Source organism: Choloepus didactylus, chromosome 10 (assembly GCF_015220235.1).
Source record: "Choloepus didactylus isolate mChoDid1 chromosome 10, mChoDid1.pri, whole genome shotgun sequence".
Taxonomy (NCBI): Eukaryota; Metazoa; Chordata; class Mammalia; order Pilosa; family Megalonychidae; genus Choloepus; species Choloepus didactylus.
Window position 1 is genome coordinate 25,145,906 of NC_051316.1, and position 17,541 is coordinate 25,163,446.

Below are 17,541 nucleotides of genomic sequence, written 5' to 3' on the forward strand. Positions count from 1 at the left end.
GATGAAAGAATCTTTTTAGTTGTCTCAGCTCAAACTACACCCAAAGTGCAAAAGGTTTCTATTAAAATTGTTTCTTTGTGACTTTTATCAGAAAGAAAGCAACTTCCTGGGAAGACCACAACTGCAAAAAAAAAAGAGATAAATAACAGCAAAAATCCTATAGCCAGTATCCCTCACAGGGACACAGGCAGTTTGGCAAAGTGCTTCTGGGCCCCAAAGGAGTGCTCAGAAGGGCATGAAACTGGGACAGAGACAATAGGCTGGCAAGGGGGTGCCCAAGGGGGCAGCACAGAGCAAGGCGCCCACATCACACTTCCCCACCTCCTCCCCTCCAAGCTGCAGGGAGTCCCTGACTCTCACACAGAGACACACACATGTCCATCTGTGCACATGCACACACAGAGAAGTCACACTCACATATGCACACATACTTGCATGCAGACATACCATGTACACACATGTACACACGTACACACACCAACACACATATGCAAACGTGCACACATGCAAACGTGCAGGCACATGAACACATGCTTGCACATATATGTACTACCACACAAGTGCACACATACACACTCACACAGACACACTTGCATACCCAAATATGCACACACTGACACAGACACACATGCACACACACTCCCACTTCACAGCGGGGTCAGTGAGAGGGTCTCCTGCCTGGCTGATGCAGAATCACGGCAGATCCCAAATCTCTTATCACGTAGGTTTGACTATCCTCATGGAGGCATTTGGGGAGTGCATGGGGTTTGTGAACAACTGCACCAAGGCCAAAGGCACAAAGTAGAATGCACACTTGCCCCTTTCATCATTCAGCCCAATGCTCTTTCTAAACTACCAAATGGCCCCTCCAGGTAGGCCTCCGGGCCATGCTTGAGCAGTCACCGCTGATTCAATCCAGGCCTTGCATCATACAGATAGGGAAACTGAGGCTCGGGGAGGTGAGGGGGCCTGGTCAAGGTCACATGAAGGCAGCATCCACACCAAGGGGATGGGTCCCCATCCCAGTTCCTGGTATACTGGCATCCCTGGCTTTTACCCACAAAGAAACAGCCCCCCAGCCCCTGCTCCCCACAGAGAAGCATGGGCTCAGACACACACATACAGGGCAACTGGTTCCTCTGAATGCCTCAAGCAGATGCTTTCCCATGTACCAACAGGCCATTTCAAAGTTTGGAAACTGAGTCAGGCTGCAAGTTTCAACCTTCTTTCCACTTCATGAGCTCTGTAAGCCACAGCAGAGAACAATTTAGTGCAATGAGGGCCAGCCAGTAGTGTGCAGAGAGTAACCCATGTCAAGGCCACAGGACCCCGGGCTCCCCCACTGGGGCCCTGTAGAGGTGGAACAGGTCCACGGCACGGGGACTGTCTTCGGGGGGTGAAAGTTGGGCCTTGGCAGGAGCTGCCTGCTTCATTCTCACACAAGCCCATGACTGTGGTCACTAGAGAGCAAGGGTCAGTGGCCAGGAAAAGAGTGTGCCTTCCAATGTACCCAGAATCCACCAAAGGGTCACCTGTTTCCAGCCTCCATTCCCACCAAGATGGCCAAGACAGGCCTTAGGCTCATGAGACTGCACATTTCGTCTACGTGCACACGGAGGCCCAGTGAGTTCAACAGGCCTCACCCAAGGAGAGGGAAGGTAGCATCACACTGACCCAGGTTGGGGGGGGGAGACCCTCCCAGAGACCAGTGACGGTGCAGCATGGTGGACGGAGACCCTGCCCACAGAGCCGAGGGACAGACACAGCACAGTGGGGCAGATGTTGCCCACAGAACCCAAGGACAGGCACTGTAGAGCCTGGGGACAGGGACAGGGACAGGCACAGCACAGCCTGGGAAGCCTGGCACACTGAGCCCAGGGGTGGCGTCGTGTGGAGGGGCCATAACTCGTCTACATCTCCACACTCAGGCTGTGGAGGAAATGTGCTGCAAAGGTCAGGCAGGCCACAGGGATGAGTGTGGTGTCAATCCAGCCTGGGAGAGACAAACCGAGATGGAGCTAGCCCTTCTCCATGACCCCACCGAGACTGGGCACATCTTGCAGCATGGGCACGAGGGCAGGTCCCATGGGAAGGTGCGGAGGGCCTGGGAGTTGATGGGGCCCAGGACTGCTTGATCCCTACCAACACCAACTGTGTGTGGATCAGAACCAGGCCCAGCACCTCCAGGAGACTGGTGGGCACAGAGCACCATCAGCCCAGGGCCTCCATGTCTTCATCCACCCAGAATGCCCCCAGAGGTCCTCAGCCTGTAAAGGACATGGGGTGAGCCCCACAGCAAAGAGAGGCTGTCTCTGAACAGGCAGAGGCAGTTGAATCCAGCCCCTGAAACTGAGAGCCTGGGAGGTGAGGGGACTTGCTCAAGGACACAGGAAGACAGCACCGAGGCCCTGGCATCCCTGGTCTCCACACACAGCGGGAGGAAGGATGACAAGGCAGGGCCACTCCATCTACCAGGAGAGTTGGGACTCAGCCCATGTTAGCGTCAGAGAAGGAACCTGGGGCCCAGACTCCAGGAAACCCCCCAGTTGCTCAACAAATAGACTGTGGACTTACACTGCCTGACATGAAGCCACAGTTGTCAAACAGTATGGTATTGGCACAAAGATACACATATAGATCAATGGAATCAAACTGACAATTCAGAAATCAACCCCCAGATCTATGGTCAACTGATATTTGATAAGGCCCTCAAATCCACTGAACTGGGACATAACAGTCTCTTCAATAAATGTCCACAACCAAAAAGAATCAAAGAGGACCCCTACCTCACAACCCTACAGAAAAACTAACTCAAAGTAGATCAAAGACCTCAATGTAAGAGACAGCAGCATAAAACTCCTAGAAGCTAAGGTAGGGAAACATTCAAGACCTTGTAGTAGGAGGTAGCTTCTTAAACCTTTCAATCAAAGCACAAGCAACTAAAGAAAACGTAAATAAATGGTAACTCCTCAAAATTGAAAGCTTCTGCACCTCAAAGGAATTTGTCAAAAATGTGAAGAGGCAGCCAACTGAATGGGAAAAAAATATTTGGAAACCATGTATCTGATAAGAGACTGGTATCTTGCATATATAAAGAAATCCTACAACTCAACAATAATAGTACAAACAGCTCAATTATAAAATGGACAAAAGATATGAGAAGACATTTCTCTGAAGAGTAAATACAAATGGCAAAAAACATTCATCTTCACTAGCTATTAGGGAGATGCAAATCAAGACCACAATGTGATAATATCCCACACCATTTAAAATGACTGACTTTAAACAAACAGGAAACAACAAATGCTGGAGAGGATGTTGAGAAATTGGAACTCTTATTCATTGTTCATGGAACCATACAATGGTACAGACACTCTGGAGGACAGTTTGGCTTTTCCTCAGAAAACTAGGTATCGAGTTACCCTATGATCCAGCAATTTCACTCCTTGGTATATACCCAGAAAATCTGAAAGCAGTGACAAGCACAGATCCTTGCAAACTGATGTTCATAACAGCATTGTTCACAATTGCCAAGAGATGGAAACAATCCAAATGTCCTTCGACAGATGAATGGATACACAAAATGTGGTATACGCACATGATGGAATACTATGTGGCAGAAAGAAGGAATGAGGTTGTAAAACATATGACAACATGGATGAACTTGGAAGACATAATGCTGAGTGAAATAAGCCAGACACAAAAGAAGAGATCTTGTCTGTAATCACTAATGTGAACTCTGTGAAACTCTATACCAGACAAGTCCTAAAACCCAGAGGCAACAGCTGCTTTAACATCAACTATCAGGTGCGGCCCCTTCCCCATACCACTGACACCCCCTTTTAATATGAACGAGTCAGGGTGCTCACTGCCTAGACTCTCCTGAAGATGGAGAAAGATTAAGTCAAAGGAAGGAGCAGCAACAAACAAGGTAACATTGAACAAAGGTCTAGGAATACGGAAGCTTTATCTAATTACATACATACTTTTGGAAATGGGGCTGTTGGAGGGGTTGGAAGGCAGAAAATGACATGGTGGAACTGTAGCCTACTGCATCCTTTGGCATTTGTTCTATAGCTGCTCATTGAATTGTGCCTTGAAGGTCTTCTTTTTCTTTATATACCTTGTACTGCATAAGGAAAGAACTGAAATTGTGGAACTGTAACCCATAACAATTTTGGAAATTATCTATATGACCACTTGTTGACCAGCACATTGAGAGATATTTTACAATAACAGAAATGGCTGAAGTTGTGAAACTGTGACCCATGACAGTCTTCGAAATTTGCTAACTACTCGTGAAACCCTACATTGAAACTTATCACTGTTGTGTATACATGTTAAAGTTCACAATAAAGAAAAAAATGAAAAAAAAATGGACTGTGATTATGAGGGATGAAAGGGGGGAGGGAGGGAGGGAAGGAGGGAGGTAGAAGGAGGGAGAAGAACGGAGGGAAGAAGGAAAGGCGGGAAGCAGGGAGGGAGGGACAGAGAGGAGAGGGAGAGTCCAGGAATTATGAACCTACCTGAGGCATATAAACCAATCCAAAAGCGAGAGCCTCATTTTCATCCTAATTTAAAACACACAAAAATTACACATATGACATTTAGAAAATCTGAATATCGACTGGATATTTGATGATATGAAAGGATTACTATTAACTGTTACTTTTTAAAGGGATGATGCCTGTATTTTAATCGTGTTACTTAAAATAAGTATTTTAGAGATAGAAACGGAAATATTTATGGATGAAACAATATGTCTAGAATTGACTTCAACATAATCTGGGGTGGGGAAGTGGCAAAGACTTATAGCATACTTCCTCCTTTTGTCTGTACTTGAACTATCCCTTACTGCAAAGTTTAGAGTAAGCAAACACTCTCTTTCTCCCTTCAAGGGTGGCCCCGGCCCTGCCAGTGGCTCAGGGTGCGGTTCCCACGGCCATCAGGGAGCTCTCCGGGTTTGCTCTTGGGGGTGGCCCCACCTCACCCTCCTGCTGGCTTCACTTCCCAGGAGCAGCAGGCTGTGAGGCAGGAGACCCAGGTCCTGGGGCCCCTGGGGCCACCCAGGCCCAGCTGATGAGATGAACAGCACCTGGCCATGTGGGATAGTGCCCTTGTAGCATTTGATCACCTGGTCGACAAAGAACATCTCACTATTGTTGGAGGCCGAATGGCAGAACTCGTAAAGGGAGGAGTTGGCCGAGGCTGGCTTATGAGATAGATCTTCTCACCCTGCCAACAAGAGGCCATTAGCAGTGCTCCCATCCTGGGGATGCTGGGATGTTAGAAAGGTTCTAGGTATATGTGACCCAGCAGGAACTGAGCAACACCCCATAATCACACATGCCCACATTTCTGCAGCAATCCAAATGGACATGTGTCCCAAAGGGGTACATAAACCCTGTAACTGAGGGAGTTACAAGAAGCTCCACTTTTTGGAACTGTTGGATCTTAGTCTGGGTTAAGGATGGCCACTACTTCCATTGTCAGCATTTGCCAGGCCCCGTCATGCTCTACACCCTCACAACAGTGAAACGTCACCCAGTGAGATGGGCCCAGAGTGTGGCCAGGGTGACCTGCTTAGAGCCTTGCAGAGTCAGGATCAGAAACTGAGCCCCCAGCTCACACACCATCTATTCTGGAGAAAACCAGTTTGGGGCTGGTTGAACCACAGACTTTGGGTCTCATCAGCCCCCCCAAAGTTTTTTCATCCTGCTGCATTTTACATCACAGTTTTTCTTCTGGCCTCCCTACTTCTGCCCCAGTGACGAGCCTCCTAGCTCTCCTCTGACTTGTGAGTGTCTCCAGCATCCCCACTCCACGCTTCCTGGATGTGGCCCTTGCATGCCCCTGGGGGGATAACACCTTGTCCCCACTTCCAGGAAGTCTCCCCAACACCCTCTCTTGGGCACTTGGTCATTTCTCCAGAGGCTTTCACCAAATCATCGCAGGTGCCTCTGTCTCACCAGACAAAGGAGAAATGGCATGTTCTTCTCCAGTCTGGGGAGGCACACCCACCCCTCCACCCATGAAGGACTCCCTGCCTTCCCCAGTGCCTGAAATTCTCCCCAGTTCCTCCTGTGGGGTAACATCCCATCTTAGGCCCCCCACATTTAGAGTATATGTGGTCTCTAGGCCATCTAGTGCTTGTACTATGGGCTTGCTGAGGGCCCGGGCAACGCCCCAAGGTCCCGAGGCTCACCCTGAGCACGTGGAACCAGGCAGAGACACCTCCTGAACCGATGTGGAAGTCAGTGTAGCCGTCCTTCACACACATCAGGCGGGACTTGGGCACTTTGGGTTTAGCCAGCAGAGCATCATCAGGCCAGTAGTTTTCTCCCCAAGGCTGTTTTTTACAATGTCAGGAGGTTCCATGAAGGGACGTTCTGGTCATGGTGAGAGAGACAATGGTCAGTGACGACAGGAATGTTTACCACTGTTTTGGAAGCAATGGGATGTGAAAGGTACTCTATGAAGTCCTTCCTGCACTTTACTTCACTGCCTGGGAAGCAGGTGCCAATGCTCCCGCTTTACAGATGAAGAGACTGAGGTTCTGGGAGGGCAGGAGTGAGCCAGGCCACAGCACTGACTGTTGGCTGCTGGATACGAAGCACAGAAGACCACAAGAGGAGAAGCCTAGAGAGCCCAGCTCTGGGCTCAGAAGAGAAAAAAGTCACCCAGAGTGAACATATCCTTTCTAGGTAAACCAGAAAGCAGCCATTTCCAGGCCATCCTCCATGAGTGTGATGGGGCAATTTGCACTGAAAGACAATATTGTTTCTCCTGCACAACACAAGCATCTCCCAGAGTGTCTGCAGCAAAAGCCACTGCTCCCCAGAGCACATGGCAAGGTGTACACAACTACCACCTCCGTTCACTCTCAAATCCACCAATCCACCTCCAGGGAGGATGGGAAAGGTTAAGGGGTCTCTAATCCAATGAAATGCCACTGTCTTGGATAAAATCCCAAGTACTGCATTATAAACATTCAAGTCAGCAATACCTGTGGAAAGACCAACTCACCATGGCTGAGAATCAGGTCTCGGTGTCCTCGGGCAAAAAGGACACTGGCAGGTCTCAGCCTCCATGCCAGAAATCATGGCCATCATTGGTAAAAACCACATCAGCTCAGGCAAGATGGTGAGAAATCAAAAGACAGGTCCTGGCCTGCCCCGTAACCCCAGCGGCCTCAGGTACAGCCACTCTTGATTAAAACTTCCGTAGGTTCCCATCTGCTGTCACTCTCCCTCCCCAAGGAGCCCACATCTACCCACGATGTGGCCTCATGGCCCCTCCTTCCTCCCCTCCATCCTGGAACCCCCAAAGGCCCCAGAAAAGAGAGTCCACCTTCTCCAGCCAGCCTGGCACCCTCACAACCCACCCACACCCTGTATCCTCTCCCATACTGTAGACCCCTCACAGAGTCCCCAGAAACCCTTTCCCCGGAATCTGAGTCCTTGCCTGGACTGCTCATCAGATGTCAAAGCCAGCCTGTTCTGTGCAAACGCTGCTGCTCCCTGCACCCTCCAACAATTAGAAGGGTCATCTGCCCACCTGTGGAAGTCACCCTACGTTCCCTGACCTATGCACAAACCCCACTGTGCACAGTCAGGGCTGGAGGCAAAGCCACAGGGAGTTGAGCATGTGGAGGTGAGAGTCACCCTTAATGCTTTGGGGGGCCACACTGGTCCCTGTGGGTCTCCCCGGAAGCAGCAGTGCCCAGGAAACTCGCAGCACTGACCAAAAAATCCCCATCCCCATGAGAGGAATGGCTCTGATGAAGGAGAAACAACCCCCACCTGATGTCCGATGATACAAACAGAACCCAGAGAGGTTCCTGCTGACCCTGGCACTCACCTGTGTAACTCAGCATAATCGTGTATAAATTTAAAACCAATGCTGTAACAAGGCACTCTCAGAGTCTTCCAACTAGACTAGGGGACCCAGAAGGCAACACAAATTTTTCTGCTAGCAACTGGGTGCCCGGGAGAGGCCCAAAGAAAAACACTTGGCCAAAAAAGTATCCCCCTTTAGCTTCCTTAACCAGGCATCCGTCTGAGAAGGCCTCTCCTGGACAATGTAGCATATAAAATTCATGATGACATGATCCAGTGTGATCTTTGGTATCAAAGCAACACAATCCTCAGAACTCAGCCTTGGAGAAAATCCATCTCACCAACATGCAGGCAGGCTTACTCTCATCCAGCACCATAATTCATCCCATTTCCCTTTCTTTCCTTCACTGCCAGGATGCTCGAACAAAATCCATTGTCCAGGTACACTATCTCCTTGTGACTCACTGTGGGTTTTGATAGCTCTTTTACTTTTTGCCTCCCTGCCCTTCTGCACAGGTCAAGTGCTTGCAGGAAGTATGCAAGGCGGAAAGGCTCATTGCCAGCCATTAAGTGCCTCTGCCTTTTACCAAGCAATCAGCAGAGTGGAGCAGGGATTGATGGAGATGGGGCAAGAGGGACTTGGGGCTGGTGCAGGCACCAGGGGTATGTCAGATCTGAGAGGTAATGAGGGCAGAGCCTATTGTCCTGGGGAAGCAAAGAGGAGTACCAGGGGCAAACCGCGAAGCTGGTGGCAGCAAGGCACATATCCTCATCAGTGGGATGAGAACCTGATATCGGACTGACCTTTGACACAGAAGGGCCACACGCCCAACTAACAGCAGGGACCGCGATGCTGATACCAAAAAGCAACACTTTTCTTTTCAGAATTAACCAGTGCTGATACCAATGACCAAATAAAAGAAGACCAGGAGACCACACAGCCTGAATCCCATGAGTGAACAGTACAGACGGCCTGAACCAGAGGAAAGGCTCAAGTCTGGGAAGTGGCAAAAAGGTGACTGCAAAGAAACTGGTATGGTGTGGTAAGATTCCTGTTTCTTAAAGGAACAAATTAAAAGCATGTGTGAGACTGTTTAGGTCTGTGAGTGCACGTAAGCATGAGAGTGTGAATGTGTGTATGGGTGTTAGCAAGTGTATTTGTGTACACACCTAAGTATGTGTGTCAATGTGATGTAGGGCCGTGTGGGAGCATGTATGCCTTTGGGTGTGTGTGTAAATGTGAACAAGTGGCTGTAAATGTCTGCATGAATATGTGAAGGTGGCAGTATGTCAGTAAGAATGATGTGAGCGTGCAAGTGCACCACTGAGCCTGTCATGTGGGTGTCTGAGTGTGCCGATGTGTGTCTGTGAAGGTACCGGTGTTTTGGTGTGCCAGTATGTGTGAGTGAGTGTGTTGGCTTCAGTGAGTGGGAGTCTGTAGGAGTGTCATGTGTTAGTGAGTGTATTAATCTGTGCCGTGAGCTTTGGTGTCTGAATGTTAGCAGGTGCGAATGTGTTGGTGAATGTGTCAGAGAGTATGTGCCATGGATATGTTGGTGTGTTTGTGAATAAATGTGTCAGCGAGTGTGAACGTGTTGGTAAGTCAGTCTTGGTGAGTGTGTACAAAGCATCACAGGAGTGTCTGTTGGTGAGTTTACCAGAGTGAGTGGGGGTCTGTGGGAGTGTCATGAGTGTGTCTGGGAGGTATTGCCACAGGTGTGTCTGTGTCTGTGAGTTTGTCAGTGAGCATCAAGTATGACATGTCTATACATGAGTGTGAGTGTGTTGGTGAGGCAGTGCCTGAGTGTCAGGAAGGTGTCAGCGAGTTTGTCAGTGTCATGGTTGTGACTATGTCTGTGAGAGGCAGTATCACGAGTGTGTCAGTGAGTGCACTGGTGAGTGGGTGTGAGCATGTGTACTTCTAGAAGAGACCATACTGCACTGCTAACAATGGTTCTTTCTGGGGAGTAGCTAGGGAAACAAGCCAGAGGATTTGGTTTTTCACCCGCTTTTTGTTTGTATTTTTCACAATGTATCACGTTTACAGATTAAAAGGGAACCAGCAGGAGCTTGGGCAAGATGGCAGCATAGAGAGGAGTGGAAGCTAAGTAGTACCCCTGGAACTAAAAAAAACCAGAAACAACTAGTAAATAATCCAGAATAACTGCGAGGGGACAAACGAGACCGTCCACTCATCATATACCAAACTGAATTGGGAGGAATGCCCAAGATCACAGCATAAAATCTGTAAGTAAAACCTGCGGATCCAAGTCACGAGACCCCCTTCCCCATAGCCTGAGTTGCAAAGCCTTGTGATGCCACAGAGAAGCTCTCTCCCAGCAAGCGAATGTAGCTCAGCTGAGCTCCAAGTGGGGTTTTAAGTAGCAAGGGTGAACTGCTCACTACAGGTACGAATCCCCAAAAAACAGACAGAGGCTTTGGGTGATGACTGACCTTGGAGAGCCGGAGGGTCCCCTTGGACTGGGTCTGAAGGGGACTATCTGTTTGTTTTTCGGCTCAGTGGAGAAAGCCCCAGTCATTTTCAGTTTCCAGGGCTGTGACTCAGAAGGGTGGAGACAGCACAAGCAGAGAGCAAGACCATTGAAATGCTAATGACCTCCCCTAGAGGGTCTATCTTCTGTAAGAGGAAAAGGGGTGGGGCCCTTTCCATTCAGAACCAGACCCCAGAGCCTGGGGGAATGCGGCCATACCTCCTCACACCAGTCAAGAATTATAGGCTAACAGGCATCACCTGCTGGGCAGAAAAGCACAGTGACCTGAGGCATCAAAGGGTGGAGCAATTTTCTAAGACACACCCTCAGGGAAACCAGATACTGAATATTTCTTCCCTCTGGGACCTGAGCCTGTTCTGGTCTGGGAAAACCTGATTTGGATAACCAAGGAAACCATGCCTAGACAACAGAAGATTACAACCTACACTAAGAAAAACAAAGTTATGGCCCAGTCAAAGGAACAAACATACACTTCAACTGAGATACAGGAATTTAAACAACTCATGCTAAATCAATTCAAAAAGTTTAGAGAAGATGTGGCTAAAGAGATAGAGGCTGTAAAGAAAACACTGGGCATACAGAAGGTAGAAATCAAATGTTCAAAAAAACAACTAGTAGACTCTATGGAAATGAAAGGCACAACACAAGAGATGAAAGACACAATGGAAACATACAACAGCAGATCTCAAGAGGCAGAAGAAAACACTCAGGAACTAAAGAACAAAACACCTGAAAGCCTACATGCAAAGGAGCAGATGGAGAAAAGAATGAAAAAATATGAGCAACATCTCCGGGAACTCAAGGATGAAACAAAGTACAATAATGTACATATCATTGGTGTCCCAGAAGGAGAAGAGAAGGGAAAAGGGGCAGAGGCAATAATAGAGGAAATAATTAATGAAAATTTCCCATCTCTTATGAAAGACATAAAATTACAGATCCAAGAAGCGCAGCGTACTCCAAACAGAAGAGATCTGAATAGGCCTACACCAAGACACTTAATAATCAGATTATCAAATGTCAAAGACAAAGAGAGAATCCTGAAAGCAGCAAGAGAAAAGCAATCCATTACATACAAAGAAAGCTTAATAAGACTATGTGCGGATCTCTCAGCAGAAACCATGGAGGCAAGAAGGAAGTGGTGTGATATATTTAAGATACTGAAAGAGAAAAACCACCAACCAAGAATCCTATATCCAGCAAAGCTGTCCTTCAAATATGAGGGAGAGCTCAAAATATTACCTGACAAACAGACAATGAGAGACTTTGTGAACAAGACACCTGCCCTACAGGAAATACTAAAGGGAGCACTACAGAGTGATAGAAGACAGGAGTGCGTGGTTTGGAACACAATTCGGGAGATGGTAGCACAACAATGTAAGTACACTGAACAAAGATAACTATGAATACAGTTGAGAGAGGAAGGTTGGGAGTATGTGAGACACCAGAAGAAAGGAGGATAAAGACTGGGACTGTGTAACTTGGTGAAATCGAGAGTGTTCAACAATTGTGATAAAATGTACAAATATGTTCTTTTACAAGGGAGAACAAGCAAATGTCAACCTTGCAAGGTGTTAAAAATGGGGAGGCATTGGGGGAGAGATGCAATCAACATTAACTAGAGACTATAACTAATGGAATCATTGTATTAAGCTTCCTTTAATGTAACAAAGGTGATATACCAAGGTGAATGCAGATAAGAGGAGGGGATAGGGGAGGCATGTTAGACACTTGACATTGGTGGTATTGTCTAATTCTTTACTCTGCTTTGATTTAAGGTTATTTTTCCTTCTGCTGCTTCCTAGCTGTCATTTTTTTTTTCCTCTTTCTTTTGCCTCTCTACCTTCTTTGACTCTCCCTCCTGCCTTGTGGAAGAAATGTAGATGCCCTTATATAGATAGTGTGAAGGTGGTGAACACATAAATATATGACCATACAGAGAACTATCAATTATTTACTTAGGATGGAATGTATGGTGAGTGAACAAAACCATATAAAAAAAAAGAGTCTATGATAAAACCTCACGGGCAATATACTGAGTGAAATAAGCCAGACACATAAGGACAATTATTGCAGGGTCTCACTGATAGGAACTAATTATAATATGTAAACTCATAGACATGAAATATAAGGTACCAAGATATAGCATGAGGCTTAAGAATGGGCAGCGGTTGCTTAGTATGAGCAGAATGTTCAACTAGGATGAACTTAAATGTTTGGAAATGAACAGACATGTTGGTAGCAAGATGTGAGAATAACTAACAGCGCCAAATGGTGTGTGAATGAGGTGGAAAGGGGAAGCTCAGAGTCATATATGTCACCAGAAGGAAAGCTGGAGGTCAAAAGACGGGAATGTATACAACTGAATCCTATGGTGGGCAATGTCCATGATCAACTGTACAAATACTAGAAATCGCTTCCATGAACCAGAACAAATGTATGACAATACAATTAGAAGTTAATAATAGAGGGGCATATAGGGAAGAAATATATACCTATTGCAAACTATATACTACAGTTACTAGTATTTTAACATTTTTTCATAAACAATAACAAATGTACTATACCAACACTACGAGTCAACAATTGAGGGGGGTTGGTTAGGGATATGGGAGGATTTGAGTTTCCTTTTCTGTTTTTCTTTTTTCATCTTTCACTTTATTTCTTGTCTGGAGTAATGAAAAGTTTCTAAAAATTGAACAAAAATTAAGTGTGGTGATGGATGCACAGCTGTGTGGGGGTGCCCAAGGACAAGTGATTGTACACTTTGGATCTCTGGATAATTGTATGGCATCTGAACAACCCCAACAAAAATTAAAAAGAAAAAAAAAAAACCGGGGGAGTAAATTTCTGTTGTTTAACCTACAACTTCCTGGTCACATTTACAGAAGCCTTAGGACAATGATCAGATGGGCTGAGTTGAGTCTGGGCCTTGAAAAGGGCCTACTGCCCAGTTTGCTGCTTAGGCCCAGGGGAGGAAGCTCTCCTCACCTGCCCTCCTGAGAGCAGGTGGACACAGGTTTCTTGAGTCCCAGCCTGCACCACTATGATTCCTTCTTTCTGGCTGGCTGTCCTGACCCATACTCCTCACAGCATCAGTGGAGCCAGAAGTGGACCAGGGTCCTGCAGAGTGCCAGAGTCTGGTGGGAGCTCAGCTACTGTGTTCCCAGTTCAGGCTGGCCTCCCCGACCCCCTTCCAGCTTTGTTTCCCACTTGCCTTCTCCTGCAGACACCACGCACATGGAGCCCCAGTTAGCACCATTTGTTTGCTGGCCTGCTGGTCATCGCATAGAGTCCCCAGTCCTGCCCCTCCTGTGGTTCCATCTCCCTTCTGAGGATGCCATTGAGCTCCACACCTGGGAACCAGCAGGTGCATCTTCCCTCTCGCCTTCCCTTCCTCTTCCCTACAGAACATTTCAGTCACTCATAAACATGACTTAATATTAGACTTTTCCTTATTATCCAAAGTCACCAGCGTTTATTTCAGTAAATATAAAAATACGTACTTAATACTTTGTACAATACTGGTGTTTTGTCCAAACACAACTGGATTAGAAAAGCCAATAAATTCACTTTAAGAATCCCTGATTATTTTAAAGGTTTCCAAATGGATTTAGGCAACTTTGAATAATATGATTTACATACTAAAATTTGAGAAGGATGAAACAACAACAAAATTTCTAACACAAAATTAAAATTTCAAGTTCACAGATTTATGTTATCCAAAAAAGTACAGAAACAAAATTGTATTTACACAAGTTTCATAATAAAACAATGAAAAAGGAAAGGCAGGTGATAGTCTTAATAATGAAAATACAGAAATAGCATACAATTACTACATGGAGAAGTTGACAGACCTAAAGGCCCTCAGCATGGACATCTTTAATCAGGCTTCCTCTATCAGAAAACTAGTGCACAGTACACCCAACTCACTCACTTCACACAAACACAGCACAAACTCAGCATAGAAATCATTCAACATCCCCTAATCTATACTGAATTCCTCAGATACAATTACAATTATTATAACTGTTGTTATTAACAACAGTTGGTGCCCTGCTTTCAGATACTGGATTGTACTGTGTTCTGGGTTATGTGAAGGCAGATGCACCTAAGGACATCTTTAATTTGGGGATTTTCTTGCTTGCTCCTTCTTTATAGAAATCCCCTAAACCCACCCCAACCCCTTAAAAATATAGTTAGACTGATGACTGAATCTTCAGAAAAGTATCTTATGATCCAGCAAATCATTCACTGATTTAGTCTGTTCTGGCTATACCCAGAAGAGTGCCCAGTCCCAACTGGCTGTTTACAGAACCTCTTCATCTGCACCACTCACGTGCATTGATGTGCATTTGTGGAATGCTGTGAAATTGTAATTATATTGTAATTATATCTGAGGAATTGAACCATTTCCTGTATGGTTCAATTTGCTGGATATAAGTTTTTTTTGAAAATGTCTTCAAATTGTTACATATCTAATTACTGGCCTAGAATAGTTGATATAATGGGAACACAGAGACCTACTGACTGACTGTTGGCTGACCCCACAAGTTACCGCTGATCAACTTCCCCTCTCAGCGCTATCATAAGGTGATAACGCAGCTCAGTCCATTTGCCACACGGGTCAGAGAGCAAGTTAAAGGACCACCTAGAAAGGATGACTTCCATACCTCTTCACGGCAATGGCCAGGTTTTCCATTTCCGGGCTCTGAAGTTTGATCTCACAGATACAGTTCGTTATAACGTGTTCATATGGCTGAATGAGTCTCAACTCCACGAGGTTGATGTTTTCATACAGGGTACTAACTTGCTCTTTTCTGCCAAAAATAAAAATAAAAATTGTTAGTAACCAATAAAATAACATATAAAGGTAAATTTGCAGAGCATTTTTTAAGAAAGAGACACAAAGTAAAGAACCAAGGTGGGAAAGAGCAGCAGTAATAGAATGACCTAGAATGAAGAGAAAGCAGTCAGAGATACTGTTGCATTATTCTTATATATATATATATATATATATATATATATATATATATATATATATATATATTTTTTTTTTTTTTTTTTTAATTTATTGAGGCTTGTTTTTATGTCCCAGCATACAGTCCATTCTGGAGAAAGATCCGTGAACACTAGAGAAGAATGTGTGTCCTGGTGACCTGGGATGTAATATTCTGCATATGTCTGTTAAAATTCTCTATATCTCTCTCTCCTTTCTTTGTTTCTCTATTGGTAGGGCTCCCTTTAGTACCTGAAGTAGGGCAGGTCTTTTATTAGCAAAATCTCTCAGCATTTGTTTGTGTGTGAACAATTTAAGCCCTCCCTCAAATTTGAAGGTGAGTTCTGCTGGATAAAGTATTCTTGGCTGGAAATTTTTCTCTCAGAATTTTAAATATGTCATTCCACTGCCTTCTCACCTCCATGGTGGCTGCTGAGTAGTCACAACTTACTCTTATGTTGTTCCCTTTGTATGTAGTGAATTGCCTTTCTCTTGCTGCTTTCAGAACTTCCTCCTTCTCTTCAGTATTTGACAGTCTGATCAGAATATGTCTTGGAGTGGGTTTACTTGGATTTATTCTATTTGGAGTTCGCTGGGCATTTATGCTTTGTGTATTTATATTGTGTAGGTTTGGGAAGTTTTCCCCCAAAATTTCTTGGAATTCTCTTTCTAGACCTTTACCCTTCTCTTCCCCTTCACGGGACACCAATGAGTCTCAAATTTGGATGTTGTATTTTATCATATTCCTGAGATCCATTTCAATTTTTTTGATTTTTTTCCCCGTTCTTTCTTTTCTTTCATTTTCTGTTTTGTGGTCCTCAAGGAGGCTGAGTTGTTGTTCAACTTCCTCTAATCTTGTACTATGAGTATCCAGAGTCTTTTTAATTTGGCCTACAGTTTCTTTAATTTCCATAAGATCTTCTATTTTTTATTTAGTCTTGCAATTTCTTCTTTGTGCTCTTCTAGGGTCTTCTTTATGTCCTTTATATCCTGTGCCATGCTCTCATTGCCTGTCTGTAGTTCTTTGATTAAATGTGCCAAGTACTTTGTGTCTTCTGATCTTCTGATTTGGGTGTTTGGGTTTGGATTCTCCATATCGTCTGGTTTTATCATATGCTTTAAGATTTTCTGTTGTTTTTGGCCTCTTGGCATTTGCTTTACTTGATCTCTAATTTGTCAGCACTGCAGCTTGGTGGCGTACACTTTCTCTAACTAACCCGCAGATGGCATCCGTGAGTCACCTGTTCCCCTCAAGTCAGTTCTCCCCAACTTTGTCTTTGTGGTGTGTGGGGATGATTCTTGAGGGGTTCAACTGGTGCACTAAATTTGGGTGTGTTGTTGGTGTTGTCCACCCTGAATGAGGGGTGTGTGTCTGAGTCATTAGGGAGGGAAGGCAGCTTTAATAATCAAACCTCCCAGTTGTTCCCAGAGATTTAAGGCTATTGCAAGAGTCTAAGCCTTCATTTCAGTCTTGCCACAGATTGTGCCACTGACCCATAAGTCCTTGGTATTGGTGTAGGTTCCCTGGGATTTCAAAGCGGGTCCCCATTCCCTGCTGGGCTCTTCCAGGACCTCTGCTGAGGGAGGGCTACACCATGTCACAAGTGTGCACTGGCCTCCAGGGAAGCCCTGGGACACTGGGCGATGCAGGGGCATTCCCAGCCCACTTCAAAGATGGTTGAATGGGACGTGTTAACTTCCCCCTTTTCACACAGCTCCACCCTCCCAGCTCCAGGACAATCAGCTGTGGGTGTATTAAAGGCCCCTGTCCATGGCCGATACTGTGGCACGTGCACGGTGCTGAGGGAAGGACTCCCCATCACACTGGGTTTCCTTGTGCGGCTCTGGGCTGTGGGTCCGGCCCCGAGCAGGAGTGTCCCCAGCCCGCCGGGGAGATGGCTGCAAGTGGTGCGTTTTTTTCTCCTTTTGGCTCCCCTTTGCTCCCCTGGCCCTGTGACAATCAGTAGCAGGTGTGGGAAGGGGTATCCTCCAAGCCAGACACTGAGGCGTTAGCCCAGCCCACTCCCACCGTGCTTCAATGCGCAGCTCTCCCCATCATATCTGCAGCTGCTCCTGGGCTTTTTTTTTTTTTTTTTTAAAGAACTAGTCCGTCTCCAAATGCCAGCCCACCGTTTCCCCACAGTGCAGCATGGCTGAGGGACTTTCAGCTGACTCACTTGTTTCAGAATGC

At 46.0% G+C, this 17,541-nt stretch overlaps 1 protein-coding gene across 3 annotated transcripts in view; it reads right to left on the reverse strand.

Moving 5' to 3' along the window:
- The window catches only part of LOC119505148 (ras and EF-hand domain-containing protein-like), an 87,119-nt gene that overhangs the window by 35,455 nt on the left and 34,123 nt on the right, over nucleotides 1–17,541 (reverse strand). For all 3 annotated transcript variants that reach the window (XM_037797810.1, XM_037797812.1, XM_037797813.1), the window contains exons 6-8: nucleotides 15,025–15,171; nucleotides 6,206–6,389; nucleotides 4,527–4,571 (exon numbers count right to left, since the gene is read on the reverse strand). In XM_037797810.1, the coding sequence (XP_037653738.1) occupies nucleotides 4,527–4,571; nucleotides 6,206–6,280 (120 nt within the window). In that variant the 5' untranslated portion in view covers nucleotides 6,281–6,389; nucleotides 15,025–15,171. The remainder of the gene's footprint in view (nucleotides 1–4,526; nucleotides 4,572–6,205; nucleotides 6,390–15,024; nucleotides 15,172–17,541) is intronic.